This window comes from Simochromis diagramma, unplaced genomic scaffold (assembly GCF_900408965.1).
Source record: "Simochromis diagramma unplaced genomic scaffold, fSimDia1.1 OVJJ01000343.1, whole genome shotgun sequence".
Lineage (NCBI taxonomy): Eukaryota > Metazoa > Chordata > Actinopteri > Cichliformes > Cichlidae > Simochromis > Simochromis diagramma.
Genome location: NW_024386831.1, coordinates 12,180,035 through 12,197,844, shown reverse-complemented (window position 1 = coordinate 12,197,844; position 17,810 = coordinate 12,180,035). Strand labels below are relative to the sequence as shown.

The 17,810-nt window shown below is 38.4% G+C and overlaps 2 protein-coding genes across 3 annotated transcripts; both read left to right on the top strand.

The window, feature by feature from the left end:
• Positions 1-2,018: 2,018 nt before the first annotated feature.
• On the top strand, positions 2,019-7,316 carry LOC120731096 (tubulin alpha chain-like). Its single transcript, XM_040027878.1, has 4 exons — positions 2,019-2,145; positions 5,558-5,780; positions 5,881-6,029; positions 6,148-7,316. Exons 1-4 carry the CDS (start codon positions 2,143-2,145, stop codon positions 7,120-7,122), a joined length of 1,350 nt encoding a protein of 449 aa, XP_039883812.1. The 5' UTR covers positions 2,019-2,142; the 3' UTR covers positions 7,123-7,316.
• Positions 7,317-7,530: 214 nt separating this feature from the next.
• Positions 7,531-17,539, top strand: LOC120731095 (tubulin alpha chain-like). Of its 2 annotated transcripts, XM_040027876.1 has the most exons (5): positions 7,531-7,831; positions 14,375-14,455; positions 15,758-15,980; positions 16,080-16,228; positions 16,320-17,539. In XM_040027876.1, the coding sequence occupies exons 1-5, from the start codon at positions 7,829-7,831 to the stop codon at positions 17,286-17,288; spliced, it is 1,425 nt and encodes a 474-aa protein (XP_039883810.1). In that variant the 5' UTR covers positions 7,531-7,828; the 3' UTR covers positions 17,289-17,539. The 2 variants fall into 2 exon arrangements, with proteins under 2 accessions (XP_039883810.1, XP_039883811.1); XM_040027877.1 differs by lacking the exon at positions 14,375-14,455.
• Positions 17,540-17,810: the final 271 nt, after the last annotated feature.

Sequence of the window (17,810 nt, the reverse complement as noted above, 5' to 3'; positions counted from 1 at the left end):
TTGTCATCAAGGGTGTTGCATAAAGCTGTGACCCACTTCTATTATTTGAGAGTATAGTTCTCCAATGTCATATAATTAGTTTTTAGACTAGTGGGTCATAACAGTGCTAGGGCTGGGAAAAAATGAGATGACCTTTGCGACCTAGAACAAAGCAGAATGACAGAAAAGGATTTAAATAATTTCTATGTTTCTGTGAGGTCTTTATATGTGTAAAAAAACAAAGTAAAAGTCAGCATAAATTAACTGTATACTGATTCCTTAGAAGATTACAGTATAATTTAAAAAGGAAAACAAGCATAGCATTAGTGGTATAAAGCTAAAAAAAATTAAAATAAATAAATAAATCATTGGGCATGAATAGCTTATTGTGTAACATTATACTACAGGATATTTCTAACTAACTCGGCAGGTCATTCTTAAAGTTAATACATTTTGGGATCAGTTAAATTTCAATTCAGTTGTGTTTACATATCACCAAATCATAACAATAGTTTCCTCTAGGAACTTATATTGTAAGGTAAAGACCCTACAATAATATAGAAAAAACAACAACAACAATGAAACAACCCCCTATGAGTAAGCACTTAGCAAAATTGGAAAGGAAAAACTCTCTTTTAACAGGAAAGGACCTCTGGCAGAACCAGGTTCAGAGAGGAGGGCCAGAGGACAGCCATTGTCCATGACCGGTTGGGGGTGAGACAAAGAAAAGCACAATCCAAAGACATGCCACTCATGGAGTTAGGTGAATTGGTGATTCCAAATTGCTCATAGGTGCAACTGGTTCTCAGCCTCTGTTAGTTAGCCCTGTGGCAGACTGGCAACCTGTCCAAGGTCTGCCTTGGTAGCCGCAATAGCACCCCCTTACCCAACAAGGACAAGTGGAAGTATCACTTCCAAAATCTTGCCATATACTAACAAAGGTAGCAGAATTTTAAGCATAGTTTTAAAGATAAAATACACTTTGTGAACATTTGACCTAATCTGACTTTGCAAAAGCGGTTCAAACAAACTTAATCTTGCCATTCCCTATATGCACATATCTTGCCAAAACAAACAATGGCAGTAAGAATAGGTCTATATTACACTTTGACCTTCAGATCACTTTATTGACGCTGAAGACAAGGTAAAAGTTCAAACTTGTAATCATAGTTACTAAGTTATAAAACTTTTTGTCAGTTTTTGATCAGTAAATCATTAAGTTGACCTTGAGGGCCTTGGTGGATGTAAGCCAAATTTTAATGGATGGCTATCATCAACTCCCTCTAAACCAGGGGTGTCAAACTCCAGGCCTTGAGGGCCAGTGTCCTGCAGGTTTTAGATAAGACCCCGGGTGAACACATCTGAATCAAATGATTAGTTCATTACCAACTCGAGGCCTGGAGTCCGACACCTGTGCTCTAAACCCTGACACATTTTAATCAGAATTCATTCAAAACCTTTCAAGCTATCGTCTTTTCAAACAAGATGACATGGAGATGCTACCAAAAACATGACCTCCTTGGCAGAGGTAATGAAAAAATTGCAGGTTCCAATACGGGAGAGGGAAAAACAAAGACTACATGACATCGGTTGTCACACATTTACTTACTCAGTGGGTCATAATGAAACTACTACGACCTCTAGCTTTCAAAATGTTGAATGACAGCATGACTGCACATCTCCACCCATTTTCAGGCATTTTTAGAGCTAATAATGTACAGTATTTTCTGCTGATGGTGCTGTGACCAAAAATAATCCAACAAGGTCTTATAACAACAACAACAACAAAAATGACTCGCTGACAACATGAACTTTTATGGCCACCTTTTTTCAAAAACAGTACAAATAGTTAGCGTCTTCACTTCTACATAAAGGATCAAGTTCAGGGTTTTCTTCCGTTTCTCGCGCATCTTGCTCAGAGTTATATATATATTCAGCTATGTCCGTGCTACACTACCCTGCACATTCCAAACGCGCGTCCACGTCAGAGACAAGTGGGAGTGGCTTGCAGCCTAATATACCGTAACAGCTCCGCGCCCACCTGACATTACTTACTCACTCGGACCACATTGACGGCCGCTGTGAGAGGTTACACATAACCTGAAGCCAGCTACAACTCGTTTTTTTTTTTTCTTTGACGGGCCAATCTACTAACAATCAACCATGGTAAGCATAACTCTGTCAGTAGTCAGTAGACTGTAAAAATATTTCCTCTCCAAAGTTTAGTAAAGGTTTATCATCTATGAAATATTTCCTAAGCAGGTGCATTTCCACAGTATGCGCCAACGAATCTATATGATCCAGATTTAAAGTGGGTGATGCAGGGATTCTTGTTACTGCTCCCCGTGTGGCCTCCTGCAGCAGAAATAGATTTTTAGCTCAATGATTGGCAGTAAAGCTGAGCTGACTCCTGTCCTGGATAAGCAGTGGTGATGATTAGACACTTTCACCTCACCAGAGAGAAGCTATACAAAGCAGATTTAACTCAGATAAAAACGGGGGGGATTTGTTGTATTAACAGTCTAGTAGTTTTCAAATTAGGGAACTGTTTGGTTCTTTCAAATAGCTTTGAGAATACGAATAAATAAAAATACTTCTTTGCTATAAGGCGTGCGTTGATTACAACCATAGCCCGTTTGCAAGTGTGGTATGTAGGTATGTCTCATATCTATCATCAAGTCCAAAGTAAGTCTCAGTGTGTAGTTCTGCAGAGCAGGAAATATTTTCCTATTTGTCATGTTAAACAAACAATGGCATAGATTAAATTCATGGCCTATTTTCTACTTTTTCAAAAATAAAAATTTAAAATATCATTTTTTAAAAATAGAAATCACCTGTTCATAATCAAATGAAACAAACCTTTCCCACCTAAGATGGATATGATCTTGGACCCTCTATTATTGGCTCTGATGTGCTCTGATGTGTGATTACTGTGTTATGTTGAATTTTTAGTCGTATATTTCACTGTCAGGAAATTCAGCTAACACACACATACCTGACCTTTTACCTCTGTTTGCTCTGTGTAGTGTAAACACAGCTTGTTAGCACTGTCAGTACTGCTTAAACCAAATGGTATCACTGTGTACACTACAGTATACCCAGCTTGATTAAATTGACCTAATGCATAACATTTAGTTCCTGTATAGCAACTGTAGGATTCTTTTGTTTCTTTAGTGTATATATAACACTAAAGAAACAAATTAATACATCTACACAGACAGAGCACTTTACATAAATTCACAAACTTTACCTTTCCTTAAGCAATATATATTCCATAATCAGGCTAAGTATTACACTTAACGACAAGTTCAGGCACACCTAAACATGTTCTGGGAGTGCTAAGTTCAAAAGAGAGGCTTTCCTTTGATCCAAAATCTGCAGAGCAAATGTGCTGAAAGGTGACAGTTAAAACCGTGTTACATGAATTGTTGATGGTGCCATCAACCTGCTTGGCTAGTATTGCATCCTCACCATGCAGCTTTTCAAATAGGTCAGCAACTTTGATTTATTTTAAAAATATCATAAGTTAGACATATTAATTATTTATCAGAATCCAATGTTGAACCATCCCCAGAAACATGCTTTGGTTTATATCAGGAGCAACATCCCAGGATGGTCTTGATGAGAAACAATTAACTAGAAACTATGAATATCCATTAAGTAGGTTTTAGGTTAGATAAAGCAGATTCTGGGGCAAGTGTGGTATTATACAGTGCATGTGGCTCAAGACTAATGAATGTCAGACTGGCAAAATGTGTCTTACATGTTGGACCTGACCAAGGTTTATATACAGGCAGAAGTACTGGCACAAAGAAATGCAAGTAAATGGTAATAACCAAATGTTCAATCTACATTCAAATATACAAGATGACCATTTATATGGCAAGTGGTTCTCTTGGAGGACTCTAAAACAATATGAACAAAATACATGACATATAATTCATCTGTTGATTCTTGATCTCTTTTTTCCAAACGTGTACTGTGAGAGTGGGCATTAAGAAATCAATTTTCATGCTTCCTGACCTAAAAAAATCTTTTACAAACTTATTATGTCTTTATATGTTCCTTTCTTACACTCCGTATGTGTCAAGCTTGCGACTAGTTATTTCCAACGCAGGCTTTTTAATCACTGACAAAACTGGAATGTCAAGTAAGTGTTGAGACACCTCAGAGATGTTTGTTTTTCTCTCGACACACCCTGACAGTCTGAATAAAAATTTAGTTTGACAGTTGGAGAGAGATTTATCTATGACAAAGCCCTAAATACCTACAACTTACTGTACTCGTTATACTTAGAGACATAAAAATATCTCAGCTTCCAAACAGCAAAATCATTCTAACACACACTTTCAACAGATAAGTTACAAAAGGTCTACTGTTTTGGGGACTAGCAGTCAGTGTTGACAGGAATAGCCAGCCCTCACAGCTAGGTGTCAGGTTAGCACGAGGAACCGAAAATAACTGTTCCACAAAGCTCTGCTAACCTAGAAGCCCAGGCAAGTATGAGGGTCATCACCGAGAAGTCCGCAAGAAAAATGGCTATGTGAATTATAAGACTTACAATAGTGAATATATCCAAATATATTTGCTTCAATAAATGAAATATGGTCACTCTCTAGACCACTTACACCACCAATACCATACTCTGAGTCACCATCTGTTCACAGAGAAAGAGAAAATTGGGGACATGTAAAAATAGCTGCCTGACATAAACTAGTGTGGAAATGCAGCGTACCACATGTGACAAGTTGTTGAAATACAAACTGGGTAGACTTATTTTTTATGTATGCCCCAAACAAAGATGGTTTAGCTCAGAGTTTACACAAAATTCCCAACAAGAGGCTAGCATTCAGTTTAAAGTTTTATGAGCTGGATGTTGAAGTTCAAAGACTAGGTTTGTTCTCTGGCATTCATATTATTGGAAAACATAGCGTTAACATGAAATTGCGAGACATCATCCCAGTAACTCAAAAACTGAATATTTTCAGCATTTAAACGGCATGTCAGACTAATAATCTCACTGGTAGAAAAATCTAATTTTACCACAAAGCAGTCTGTCTCTGTGTGATCTAATACCCAAGACATGTAAAGTGATACAGCAAAAAGCTTTCTTTTGTTCTCTGTATATTTGAATAGTTAAACCATTTTTTAAATTTATTTTAGGCTTCACATGCATAAAAAATACTGAGGAAAACACGGTGCAGGCTTTGATTGCCAGTGGACTGTTGATTTATTTTTTTATTTAGGTCATGTTTAAAGTATAACAAATGCTTAGTTGCTCTCTGGACTCTGCTTCCATTCCAGCTCCTGACTGCTCATAGCAAATGCATGACATCCAGTGACAGCTGCAGCAAAAATGTGTTTTGCTTGTTAATCTTCTTTCTCTCGCATCTTTGCTTCCATCTAGTGGCTGAGTTTCCAGATTGGTTCCTTGAATTCTGACAGCAATTGTAAAATATAATTATGCCCAAATTTGTGGTATTTTAGTGTAATCTGTGTTTCCTTTTCTCCTGTATGTATATATGTGTGAATATATACACGGAATTTATGTTATCTTGCTCATTTTTCTGTCTTGCAGCGTGAATGCATATCTGTCCATGTAGGCCAGGCTGGTGTCCAGATGGGGAACACCTGCTGGGAGCTCTACTGTCTAGAGCATGGAATCCAGCCAGACGGCCAGATGCCTAGTGACAAGCCCATCGGTGGCCATGATGATTCCTTTACCACCTTCTTCAGTGAAACTGGGGCTGGAAAGTATGTCCCCAGAGCAATCTTTGTTGACCTGGAGCCCACTGTCATAGGTAAGTAGGGCTCTGAATTTGACCTTAATTTAACTAATAAAAAGCACTTCCTATAATAGATGAATTTGTATTCTTAGCGCTTGCTCTTTTGATTTCCCAGATGAAGTTCGAACAGGAACATATCGTCAGCTCTTTCACCCTGAACAGCTGATCTCAGGAAAGGAGGATGCAGCTAACAACTATGCCCGTGGACACTACACCATTGGGCGAGAGATCATTGACTCTGTCCTTGACAGGATCCGTAAACTGGTAATTGATTAAAGGGAATCCCCATGTTTTAATTAATGTTGCCCTCAACTGCACAAAATCTGACATTCAAACCCCACTCTGCACAAATAGCAAACTTTGTGATATTTTCTCCACACAGGCAGATCAGTGCACTGGTCTTCAAGGATTCTTGGTCTTTCATTCCTTTGGTGGAGGCACTGGCTCTGGTTTCACCTCCCTGCTGATGGAGAGGCTCTCTGTTGACTTTGGCAAAAAATCAAAGCTTGAGTTTGCCATCTACCCAGCCCCCCAGGTTTCCACAGCAGTGGTGGAGCCTTACAACTCCATCCTGACCACCCACACCACCCTGGAGCACTCCGACTGTGCCTTCATGGTGGACAATGAGGCCATTTATGACATCTGCCGCAGAAACCTTGATATTGAACGTCCTTCCTACACCAATCTCAACCGCCTTATTAGCCAAATTGTCTCGTCTATTACAGCCTCACTTCGTTTCGATGGAGCTCTGAATGTTGACCTGACAGAGTTCCAGACCAACTTGGTGCCCTACCCTCGTATCCATTTCCCTCTGGCCACCTATGCTCCGGTCATCTCTGCTGAGAAAGCCTACCACGAGCAGCTGTCTGTAGCTGAGATAACCAATGCCTGCTTTGAACCCTCAAACCAAATGGTGAAGTGTGATCCTCGTCATGGTAAATACATGGCCTGCTGTCTGCTGTATCGTGGTGATGTGGTGCCCAAAGATGTCAATGTGGCCATTGCGGCAATCAAGACCAAACGCACCATCCAGTTTGTGGACTGGTGCCCCACTGGCTTCAAGGTGGGTATCAACTACCAGCCTCCAACTGTGGTTCCTGGTGGAGACCTGGCCAAGGTGCAGAGGGCCGTGTGTATGCTAAGCAACACCACAGCCATCGCTGAGGCCTGGGCCCGACTGGACCACAAGTTTGACCTGATGTACGCCAAGAGAGCCTTTGTTCACTGGTATGTTGGGGAGGGCATGGAGGAAGGAGAGTTCTCAGAGGCCAGAGAAGATATGGCTGCTCTGGAGAAGGATTATGAAGAGGTGGGGATTGATTCATTTGAAGAAGATGAGGAGGGAGAGGAATATTAAACAGGGTCAGCTGTCATTTAGTGTTTTCAGGGGGAAATTGATCGTGGTAGTAGTTATTTATTGGAGGGGGGAGGGGGGAGATAATATTTTGGATTTTAATCCAGAAATGTAACTTTTTATTTACACTTTAAAACAGAAAAGTCTACCTAAAATCTATATCTGTTTTGCCAATAAAATTTTGTTTTGACAGCTTTTATGTTTGTTAGGTTCTGTTAATATAATAAGTGAGTGAATCTTTATTTTTTGAACTATTGTGGCTCAATAAATCTCTCCCAAGATATAGATTCTTTTCTTTTTTTAACCCAATGCATCTCAAGAAGTATTTTATTTGTGTGTGTGTGTGTGTGTGTGTGTGTGTGTGTGTGTGTGTGTGTTTGTGTTCTTGTAACCTGTTAAAATCAGCATGATACTGCCATCTATTGGAAGTTATTCACCTTTCAGGACACAAAGTTGTCTCGTCAATTGGGTAACTTCTCAGTTTCTTTGAAATACGAAACACATGATTGTTTAGACTTGTTGATTTCTTTAGAAAAGTGGGTGTGTTTTAGAATTTGCTGGGAGTTGTTTCCAGCCACAAATACCAGCTCCTCGATCTCCTGATATTACTCTGTCAAGCTGCAGTGACAGCCACTGTAAGAAGTTACATAGAAGCTGAAACCAGTTGGGACTCGCTTTTCGTTGAGGGCCAATCTACCAACAATCAACAATGGTAAGCATAATTCTGTCAGTAGACTGTGAAGAAATTTTTTCTTCAAACTTTAGAAAGGTTTATCTTCTATGAAATGTTTCCTTAGAGGTGCATTTCTGCAATATGTGTCAACAAATGTTCAGTAGATCTATTTAAATGCTCCAGATTTAAAGTGGGTGATGCAGGGATTCTTGCTACTGCTCCCCGTGTGGCCTCCTGCAGCAGAAATAGATTTTTAGCTCAATGACTGGCAGTCAAGCTGAGCTGACTCCTGTCCTGGATAAGCAGTGGTGATGATTAGACACTTTCAACTCATCAAGAGATGACCATTAAAATTACAATGGAGATTTAATGTAGATATTAAAGAAAGAAAGAAAAAGTCTTTTTATTAGGTCTAGTGTTTTTGCAAATTTAAGGACATTTTTTGGTTCTTTCAAATAGCAATTTAGGATACTAATTAAAAATACAAACAAATCAGTCTTTCATTCATCTATGACCTGGTTACTTTCTATAACCAAAGTTTAAAACATCACAAAAATCACATGTTACTAATCAAATGGCACAAATACCTCCTACCTGAAAGAGACATGATTTTGCAGCCTATAATACTAATAACTAAATTAAAAAAAAAAAAAAAAAGCTAATAATTGTTTGTTACAACGTGAGGTGACTAAAACCATAGCCTTTAAGTCAGTGTGGAATGTAAGTGTATCTTTTACATCTACCAACCTGCAGAACAGGAAATATTTTTCCTTAAAAATTCAAGTAGCCCTGTTAAACATGCAGGTATGTACAGCATTTGCAGATTAAATGAATGGCCTGGTTAATGCATTTTTAATCATTTTATAGTTTTAGAATTACTCTTAATAATCAAGCATGCTGAGACATGACCTTGGAGCTTCTACAAATGGCTGCTGATGCACTGCATTTTTAGTCACATATTTCACTGTCAGAAAATTCTGCTCGTTAGTGCTGTTAAAATTGCATTATAAATAAATTCATAAATATGCCATTCCTTGTGAAATATATTCTGTGTAAATATTGCACTGTTTTTAAAGGTCACAAAGATACATATGTTCTGAGAGTAAATTAAAAAGATTCCTTACATGCCAAGTGTGCTGAAAGGTGGCAGTTACAACTGTGTGCAACAATAGTTCTAATCTGAAATGACATGAATCTTTGATGCCACCATCAACCTATTGAACTATCCCCAGAGATATTCTTATATTTTGAAGGGGAGATTTTATCCAAAGAGTTACAGTGGGATGCAAAAGTTTGGGCAACCTTGTAAAAAGTCATTTTCCTGTATAAATCGTTGGTTGTTTACAATTTAAAAAAAAAAAAAAAAAAAAAAAAAAAATGTCAGTTAAATATCATATAGGAGACAAACAGTGATATTTGAGAAATGAAATGAAGTTTATTGGATTTACTGAAAGTGTGCATTATTTGTTTAAACAAAATCAGGCAGGTGCATAAATTTGGGCACCACAAAAAAAGAAATGAAATCAATATTTAGTAGATCCACCTTTTGCAGAAATTACAGCCTCTAAACGCTTCCTGTGGGTTCCAATAAGAGTCGGGATTGTGGTTGAAGGTATTTTGGACAATTCCTCTTTACAAAAATTCTCTAGTTCATTCAGGTTTGATGGCTTCCGAACATGGACAGCTCTCTTTAACTCACACCACAGATTTTTAATAATATTCCGGTCTGGGGACTGAATTGGCCATTCCAGAATGTTGTTTTTGTTCCTCTGCATGAATGCCTTAGTGCAGGGGTAGGGACTCCAGGCCTCGAGAGCCGGTGTCCTGCAGGTTTTAGATGCGTCCTTGATCCAACACAGCTGATTTAAATGTTAAACTACCTCTTCAACATGTCTTGAAGTTCTACAGAGGCCTGGTAATGAACTAATCATCTGATTCAGGTGAGATCTAAAACCTGAAAGACACAGACTCTCGAGGACCAATGTTCCATACCCCTTCCTTAGTGGATTTTGAGCAGTGTTTCGGGTCATTGTCTTGTTGAAAGGTTCAACCCCAGCGCAGTGTCAGCTTTGTCACAGATTCCTGGACACTGGTCTCCAGAATCTGCTGATACTGAGTGGAATCCATGTGTCCCTCCCCTGACAAGATTCCCAGTCCCTGCACTGGCCACACAGCCCCACAGCACCTTATTCCAGAATGAAGCTGGCTTGTCCAAATGTGCTTTAGCATACCTCAAGCGGCTCTGTTTGTGCTGTGGGTGGAGAAAAGGCTTCCTCTGCATCACTCTCGCATACAGCATCTCCTTGTGTAAATTGCGCCGAATGGTTGAACGATGCACAGTGACTCCATCTGCTGCAAGATGATGTTGTAGGTCTTTGGTGCTGGTCTGTGGGTTGACTCTGACCATTCGTCGCTTCTGTCTATCTGAGATTATTCTTGGTCTGCCACTTCGAGCTTTAACTTGAACTGAGCCTGTGGTCTTCCATTTTCTCAATATATTCCTAACTGTGGAAACAGACAGCTTACATCTCTGAGACAGCTTTCTGTATCCTTCCCCTAAACCATGAGGGTGAACAAGCTTTGTCTTCAGGTCATTTGAGAGTTGTTTTGAGACCCCCATGTTGCTACTCTTCAGAGAAAATTAAAAGAGGAGGGAAACTTACAATTGACCCCCTTAAATACTCTTTCTCATTATTGGATTCACCTGTGTATGTAGGTCAGGGTTCACTGAGCTTACCAAGCCAATTTGAGTGCCAATAATTAATGTACAGGTTTTGGAATCAATAAAATGACAACAGTGCCCAAATTTATGCACCTGCCTGATTTTGTTTGAACAATTATTGCACACTTTCTGTAAATCCAATACATTTAATTTCACTTCTCAGATATCACTGTGTGTGTCTCCTATATGAAATATTTAACTGACTTTTTTTTTTTTTTATTGTAACAACCAACGATTTATACAGGCAAATAATGACTATTAACAAGGATGTCCAAACTTTTGCATCCCACTGTATAACAGGAGAAACATCCCAGCATGGTCTGGATGAGAAACACTCAACATGAATCTGTGAATATCCACAAAGTAATGCATTTGATTCATGCTAAACTATATTAGTTACAAAGTTTAAACTCTTAGACTGTCGGTTGTGACTGCAAAGAGAATTGCTTGATTCATAGAATTGGAAAGCACAGATACAGTCAGGATAAGCATGATGGTCCTGACCACGGTCATTCTACATGCAAAACTAGTGACCTAACGAAAAAGAAGTAAATGATTATTACAAAAGATTCAAATAACACTCAAACATACAAGATGTTGTCAAATGCATGTTAAGGTCAAAAACAACAAAACATTTGGCAGTGAATCATTATTTCTCATCTTCTCATATTTTAAATTCATTATGTATATCTTCCAGGTCTTACTGTGACAAGAAATAAGCAAGCCAACACTTCCTGAAGCAGAAGTTTACTGTTGACTTTATTTTGCTTGTTCTTCCTTGTAATCTGTTTCTGGTAGATTTGTGAGTATTCATTTCAACCTGCATTTTTCTGTTACCAACAAAAACTGGAATATCAAGTCAGACATGTTTATAGTTTTGTACACGCATGTTTGAAAATTGATTTTAAAAAAAAAACAGAGACAGTTAGAGAGGCATTTGTCTTTGACAATCCCTAAATAATAGTTAATTATCATACTTGCAGTTATCAAAATCTCTCAGTTTCCAAATAGTAAAATCAAGGTAACACACACTTTCTACAGATTTGCTGCAAAGGTTTACCTGACAAGGACCACTGTTTTGATGATCAACAGTCAGTGTTTATTGGAACAGCAACCACTCACAACTTGGTGATAGGTTAACATGAGAAACCTAAAATAAATACTACACAAAGCTTTGCTAACTGATAAATCTGCAAGGAAAATGACTGTGTGACAAATGCAACAGTAAATATATGCAAGTATATTTTCTATAAAATCACTCTGATAACTTGGCTGATAAATGATACATAAATATGTTCTGTGCTAAAGTTCATAAAATGATACAAGTCCCTTTTCTTTAAACTTTGTTTTGACAGCTCAAGGTCATTATGTGTAAAAATAACGTGTAGTCAACGCACCTAATGGTGACATAATGGTAAACCAAATAAACTGGAAGTCTAAAGGTCACAAGAAAAGGGGTTTTCAGTGATATACCGGATATGTTTCTAACCAATATTTTGCCAATACTACAGCAGGCAGGCATTTTTTAATTGTTATGGTCATGGTAACAAACAAAAAGCCAAATAGATTTTTAGAAAAACATCCAAAAAAATGTCTCATCTGGCACTGATGAACTCGTTTATTTCTTTTCATTACCATCATCATCCTGCATTTTTAAATCTAAACACAAACAAACACACACACACACACACACACACACACACACACACACACACACACACACACACACACACACACAAAACAGCAGTAACTTGCTTTACATTGTCTCTCCTGTCTTTTGCTAAGTATGCTGGAATCAAGAGAGTGGATAATAACAAGTCTTGTGTTGTATTTTTACTGTTAACTGTGAAGGCTAGAGTCATTAAAACAGTAGCTTTTCAATAACACTACATATATGCATACTGTTATTGCAGTACTTACTAACTTGAATCTCAAAGTAAGAGACTTCATTGTCTGAATAATACTTATGAAAAGTGTTTAGTTGATTTATCAGTTCATCAGCTAAATATTATTTCCTGGCTGCTGTCAACTGTTGCATAAAAGAACCTGGTGCAGCTTTGCGATTTCAAATACAAATGTCATAGGGCTTATTAGGTCTATAGTCCCAAATATTTTCCAAAGGATATGCAAAGCAATTAGTGCTTTTCAATTAGAGGGCCTGGCAAAAGGACTTCTTAAATTTAAGTGGTGCAGAAACACAATGCACACAATGTCTGCTACTGTCATGTTTGTGGAGAACAAAAAAGAGAAAAGAAAACAACTACAGAATAGGAATTAATTTCCAGCCAAAGAAAATGTATACAACATTTGTTTAATTCAGTCAAGGAACTACCTTAGTCAGAGACACTGTGGGTATCATCTGTCATTTTTTTCAAACACATATACCGTCCTGGACTACACCTCCACTTTTTTTCTCCTTTCTGTTTTTTTATGAATGCTTTGCATTTGCATACACCCGAAAAAGTCACTTGGATGAATGATGAAACATTTCATCCCACTAAAAGCACTATGTTCAAACGAACACTGCCAATTTTCTGGTATTAAATATCGTCCTTTTTTGGTAGCAAATTTTTTCTGGACTTTAAAAAAAAGATGTTTGTTGCAGAGTATAAACATACACAAGCAATTGGTTAACACACATATATTGTGGATCTCTGTCTGTGCAAACATAAATGAACATATATTGCTTCGCCTTTGAGCTACATGTGGTTTTAGGGATAGTCCAGAGGCAGGATTTCCCAAGATTTGTTATGTTATTGTTCATGTTTTGTCTTGTTATTTTTCATCATGTTATCTTTCATCATGAAAAATAGATCTGGAAAGAAATATTTTATTAAATAAAGAAATTGATTGAAAAAATGAAAATATTGGACTACACTTTGTTAAATACAGTATTGATGTATGGACAGCTGCAAAAACAGAATAAAATAATTACATTTGTTAAAGGGTGCCTGGTGTTCCAATCATACTAAAATAGTTAAAATGGCATTTTTCTGTATGTACAACATAATAACCTGCTCATATTTTTGTAAAACAGTGAAAAGGTTAGTCTGTTACACATACATTGATTCTCTGTAGAAATTATGGCTGTGTGCAGTCTGAATTATATACATTTACAACAATGCCAGATCTGTAAAATGGGTTCTTCCACTGAGAGCTCCTATTCAAACTGATGACAGTGCTGGGCAGATGATTGAGGGGGGAAAATACCGTTTTCTGCTCAGTAAGACGAGACTAAAGACATCAAAATTATAAAATCAGAGAAGTGGAATTGAAAAACAACAACAAAAAAATATATATATCCTATTGGCTTGATAATAACATTGCAGGTTTACCAGGTGGTATGTGTGTGTTCATAACCGAATTGACCCAAATACCTCTAGATGGCACTGCAATGCAGGCACTGGCGAAACAGTCAAAGCAAAGTCTGACGTCCAGCCACATGATTTAGAGTTATTATAGTTTATCCTGAGACAGACTTTAATATGTATCAGTCAGAAACTCCTTAACAAGAAAGAAATCTAAACAACAGTTGTTGAGATATTTCAATTAATAACAAGTCAGATTCTCATTGTGAGATTAAACGTAAAACACTCCGAGAATCACTTGTTTTCAAATTCCAAACAGCGCTGAAAACTATCTTCTTTCCAGAAATGCAGTCTTGGACACAGCCACAGGCACCGCCTCTCTTCTTTTACTGCAAAAGGCTTCACCTCCTCATGGACAAGGCTAATACTTAGGAGTCATTAGAGCCACAAAGCACCTTTCTCCTAAAGTCTCACCCTTATCAAGCTGGCTCAGACAGAGGTCCCCTGTAGCATAACTGAAGATGTACCCCTATCTTCCACTCAATCCATAAGGCTCTGGGGGCCACACATTCTGAAGACACTAAAGTGGTGGGTTACTGCAGGGATGCATCACATTTCCCTTTGGAGAATCAGGTAAAGTTTCTCAACAGATCAGGTTTTGCTTTTTTTTTTTAATCTTCTGCATTGTTTGAGATTATTTATTTAGATGATTATTTCAATTAGACTTTATTTTGTCACCCATTGCTACATAGATACATAATTTCTTACAATCCTTGCAGTTCAACTTGTTGTCACGGTTCTGGGTCGGTTCGACCCAGCATTTTGAGTTTCTGATGTTTTGGTTTATTTTTGCACTATGGGCTGCCCTTTGATACGCTTGTGCTTTGATTGTTATTGGAATTCTAGATTTCTGTTTATCCGTGTTTAAGGATTTGTTGCCTCATGTATAGTTTGGGTTCCATGTGTTATTTTCTGTCTGCCTCTCAGTGTTGAGTCTGTGTGTGATGGTTTCTGGTTTCCTGTTTTACTTTGAAAGTTCATGTCTCATGTCAGTGCGTTCAGTTTTACCTCTCTCCTGTCTCGTTAGCCTGATTTCTCCCAGCTGTGTCTCCCTCCTGTTGCCCATTCCCTGATTACTCCCTGTGTATATAAGCCCTGTGTTTTCCTGTGCTCCCTGTCATGTTGTACCTTCAACTTGCTGTGTGTTCATGATTTCCAGTCCTCCAGCACCTCAGCTTAGAGTTTTGCTTTGCTTTTGTGAGTCTTATTTTATGTAGAAGTTTGTCCAGTAATAAAGCTGCGTTTTCAGTTTAAATCTCGACTCCAAAGAGTCCTGCATTTTGGGTCCACCACTCCTGCCTGCCTGCCACACAGCCACCATGACTCTTGTTTACCATTACCTCACTGTCATGTTACCTCATGTGGACTAAACAACAGCCACCTTTTTGTTTATTTTTATGTCATCCTGACCTTAAATTCCTGTAGATATTGTCTACATGATCCATGAGTTGTTAAAACAAAGTCTAAAAAAACACTGGTAGAAAGCAGTTTGGCTCTTTGTGGTCTACTAGCCAAGACATAAAAGGATAAACCCCAAAGCTTTATATTTTTTTCTCTAGCTTATGACAGATAAATAAAAATATATTTTGTGCAGAATAAGTGCAGAATTTGACTGCCATTGTTTTGTTTTGTTTTTTTGAGCTCCTGACTGATCTTTGCAGGTACATAAATAACATCTAGTGACAGCTGCCATTTTGCTTGTTTTTTTCTTTCTTAAATATCTCTTTGCATCCATCTAGTGGCAAAATTTCCAAATTGCTTCCTAGAATTGTTCAGCATGTGTACAATGTCCAAATGTGGTATTTTGGTGTTTTCTTTTCATAAACATATACTGTTTTGTTTTGGGGCGTGGGGGGATTGTTTTGTTTTTTGCAGCCCGAATGCATCTCCATTCATGTAGGCCAGGCTGGTGTTCAGATAGGAAACAACTCTTGGGAGCTTTACTGTCTAGAGCATGGAATCCAGCCAGATGGCCAAATGCTTCGTGACAAGCCTATAGGTGGCAACAATCATTGCTCTAGTGCTTTATTCAGTGAAACAGAGGCTGGGAAGTATGTCCCCAGGGCAATCTTTGTTGACCTGGAGCCCACTGTCATAGGTAAGTAATGCTCTGAATCTGAGCTTAATTGAACTAAAAGCTTTTAACTAAAAACACTTCCTATAACAGATGAGTTTGTGTTCTCTTTTAATTTTCCAGATGAAGTTCGAACAGGAACATATCGTCAGCTATTTCACTCTAAACAGCTGATCTCAGGAAAGGAGGATGCAGCTAACAACTATGCCCGTGGACACTACACCATTGGGAGAGAGATCATTGACTCTGTCCTTGACAGGATCCGCAAACTGGTAGGCGAGTAGCCATTAGAGAGACAAGAACTTGCAATCAAGCCCAATCAACCACCAGTCTTAGTGTTTTTTTTTTTCTCCATATCTACAGGCTGATCAGTGCAATGGTCTTCAAGGATTTTTGGTCTTTCACTCCTTTGGTGGAGGAACTGGATCTGGCTTCACCTCCCTGCTGATGGAGAGAATCTCTGTTGAGTTTCGCAAAAAGTCAAAGCTTCAACTGGCTGTTTCCCCTGCCCCTCATGTTTCCACAGCAGTGGTGGAACCTTACAATTCCATCCTGACTGCCCACACTACCCTGGAGGACTCTGACTGTGTCTTCATGGTGGACAATGAAGCCATTTATGACATTTATCGAAGAAACCTTAATATTGAACGTCCTTCCTACACCAACATCAACCGGCTTATTAGCCAAATAGTCTCATCCATTACAGCATCACTTCGTTTCGATGGAGCTCTGAATGTTGACCTGACAGACTTCCAAACCAACTTGGTGCCCTACCCTCGTATCCATTTTTCTCTGGCCGCCTATGCCCCGGTCATCTCTGCTGAGAAAGCCTACCATGAGCAGCTGTCTGTGGCTGAAATCTCCAATGAGTGCTTTGAACCCTCAAACCAGATGCTAAAATGTGATACTCGTCATGGTAAATACATGCTCTGTTGTCTGCTGTATCGTGGTAATGTGGTGTCCAGAGATATCAACTCTGCTATCAGAGCAATCAAGACCAAACGCACCATTCAGTTTGTGGATTGGTTGACCACAAATTTCAAGATGGGCATCAACTACCAGCCTCCAACTGTGGTTCCTGGTGGAGACCTGGCCAAGGTGCAGAGGGCTGTCTGCATGCTAAGCAACACCACAGCCATCGCTGAGGCCTGGGCCCGACTGGACCACAAGTTTGACCTGATGTACGCCAAGAGAGCCTTTGTTCACTGGTATGTTGGGGAGGGCATGGAGGAAGGAGAGTTCTTAGAGGCCAGAGAAGATATGGCTACTCTGGAGAAGGATTATGAAGAGGTGGCAGGTATCAATTCATTTGAAGATGATGATGAATATTAAAATGCATTATATCTTATTTGTTATTTTCTGGGATAAAACTAATATTGGTTATTTATTATTTGTAGAAGTGAGATTAAAACATTAAATTCTAAACAATTTACTTTTATTTACCCGTTTATTTTATTTACCCTCGATACCTACAGACTCTGTAGGTTGTTTAGTTTGTAGCACTATGATAAAAAGTAAAATAAACTGTTTTGAACTGTTGTTGCTCACAAAATTGCTTCCAAAATACAGTACTATATAAAATGCTTGAGTGATCTGTCATTTCTTTTTTTCTTTTTCAAGAAATCAAACTTTATATTAATGTTTTCAAATTATGTTGAGCAATAGTTCTCCAAGCTTTTATAGGTCTTTCAAAGGCTTTTTTTGGACGTGTGCTGACCATTTTCAGAGGAATGTTGGATTACTGTTTTTTTTTTTTAACCAATTAATAATACCCTTTAAATTGTTCAATCATGAAAAGTCACTGAACTCAGTGGCTAAATTAATACTGTATTTACACATAACAGACAGCTTTGC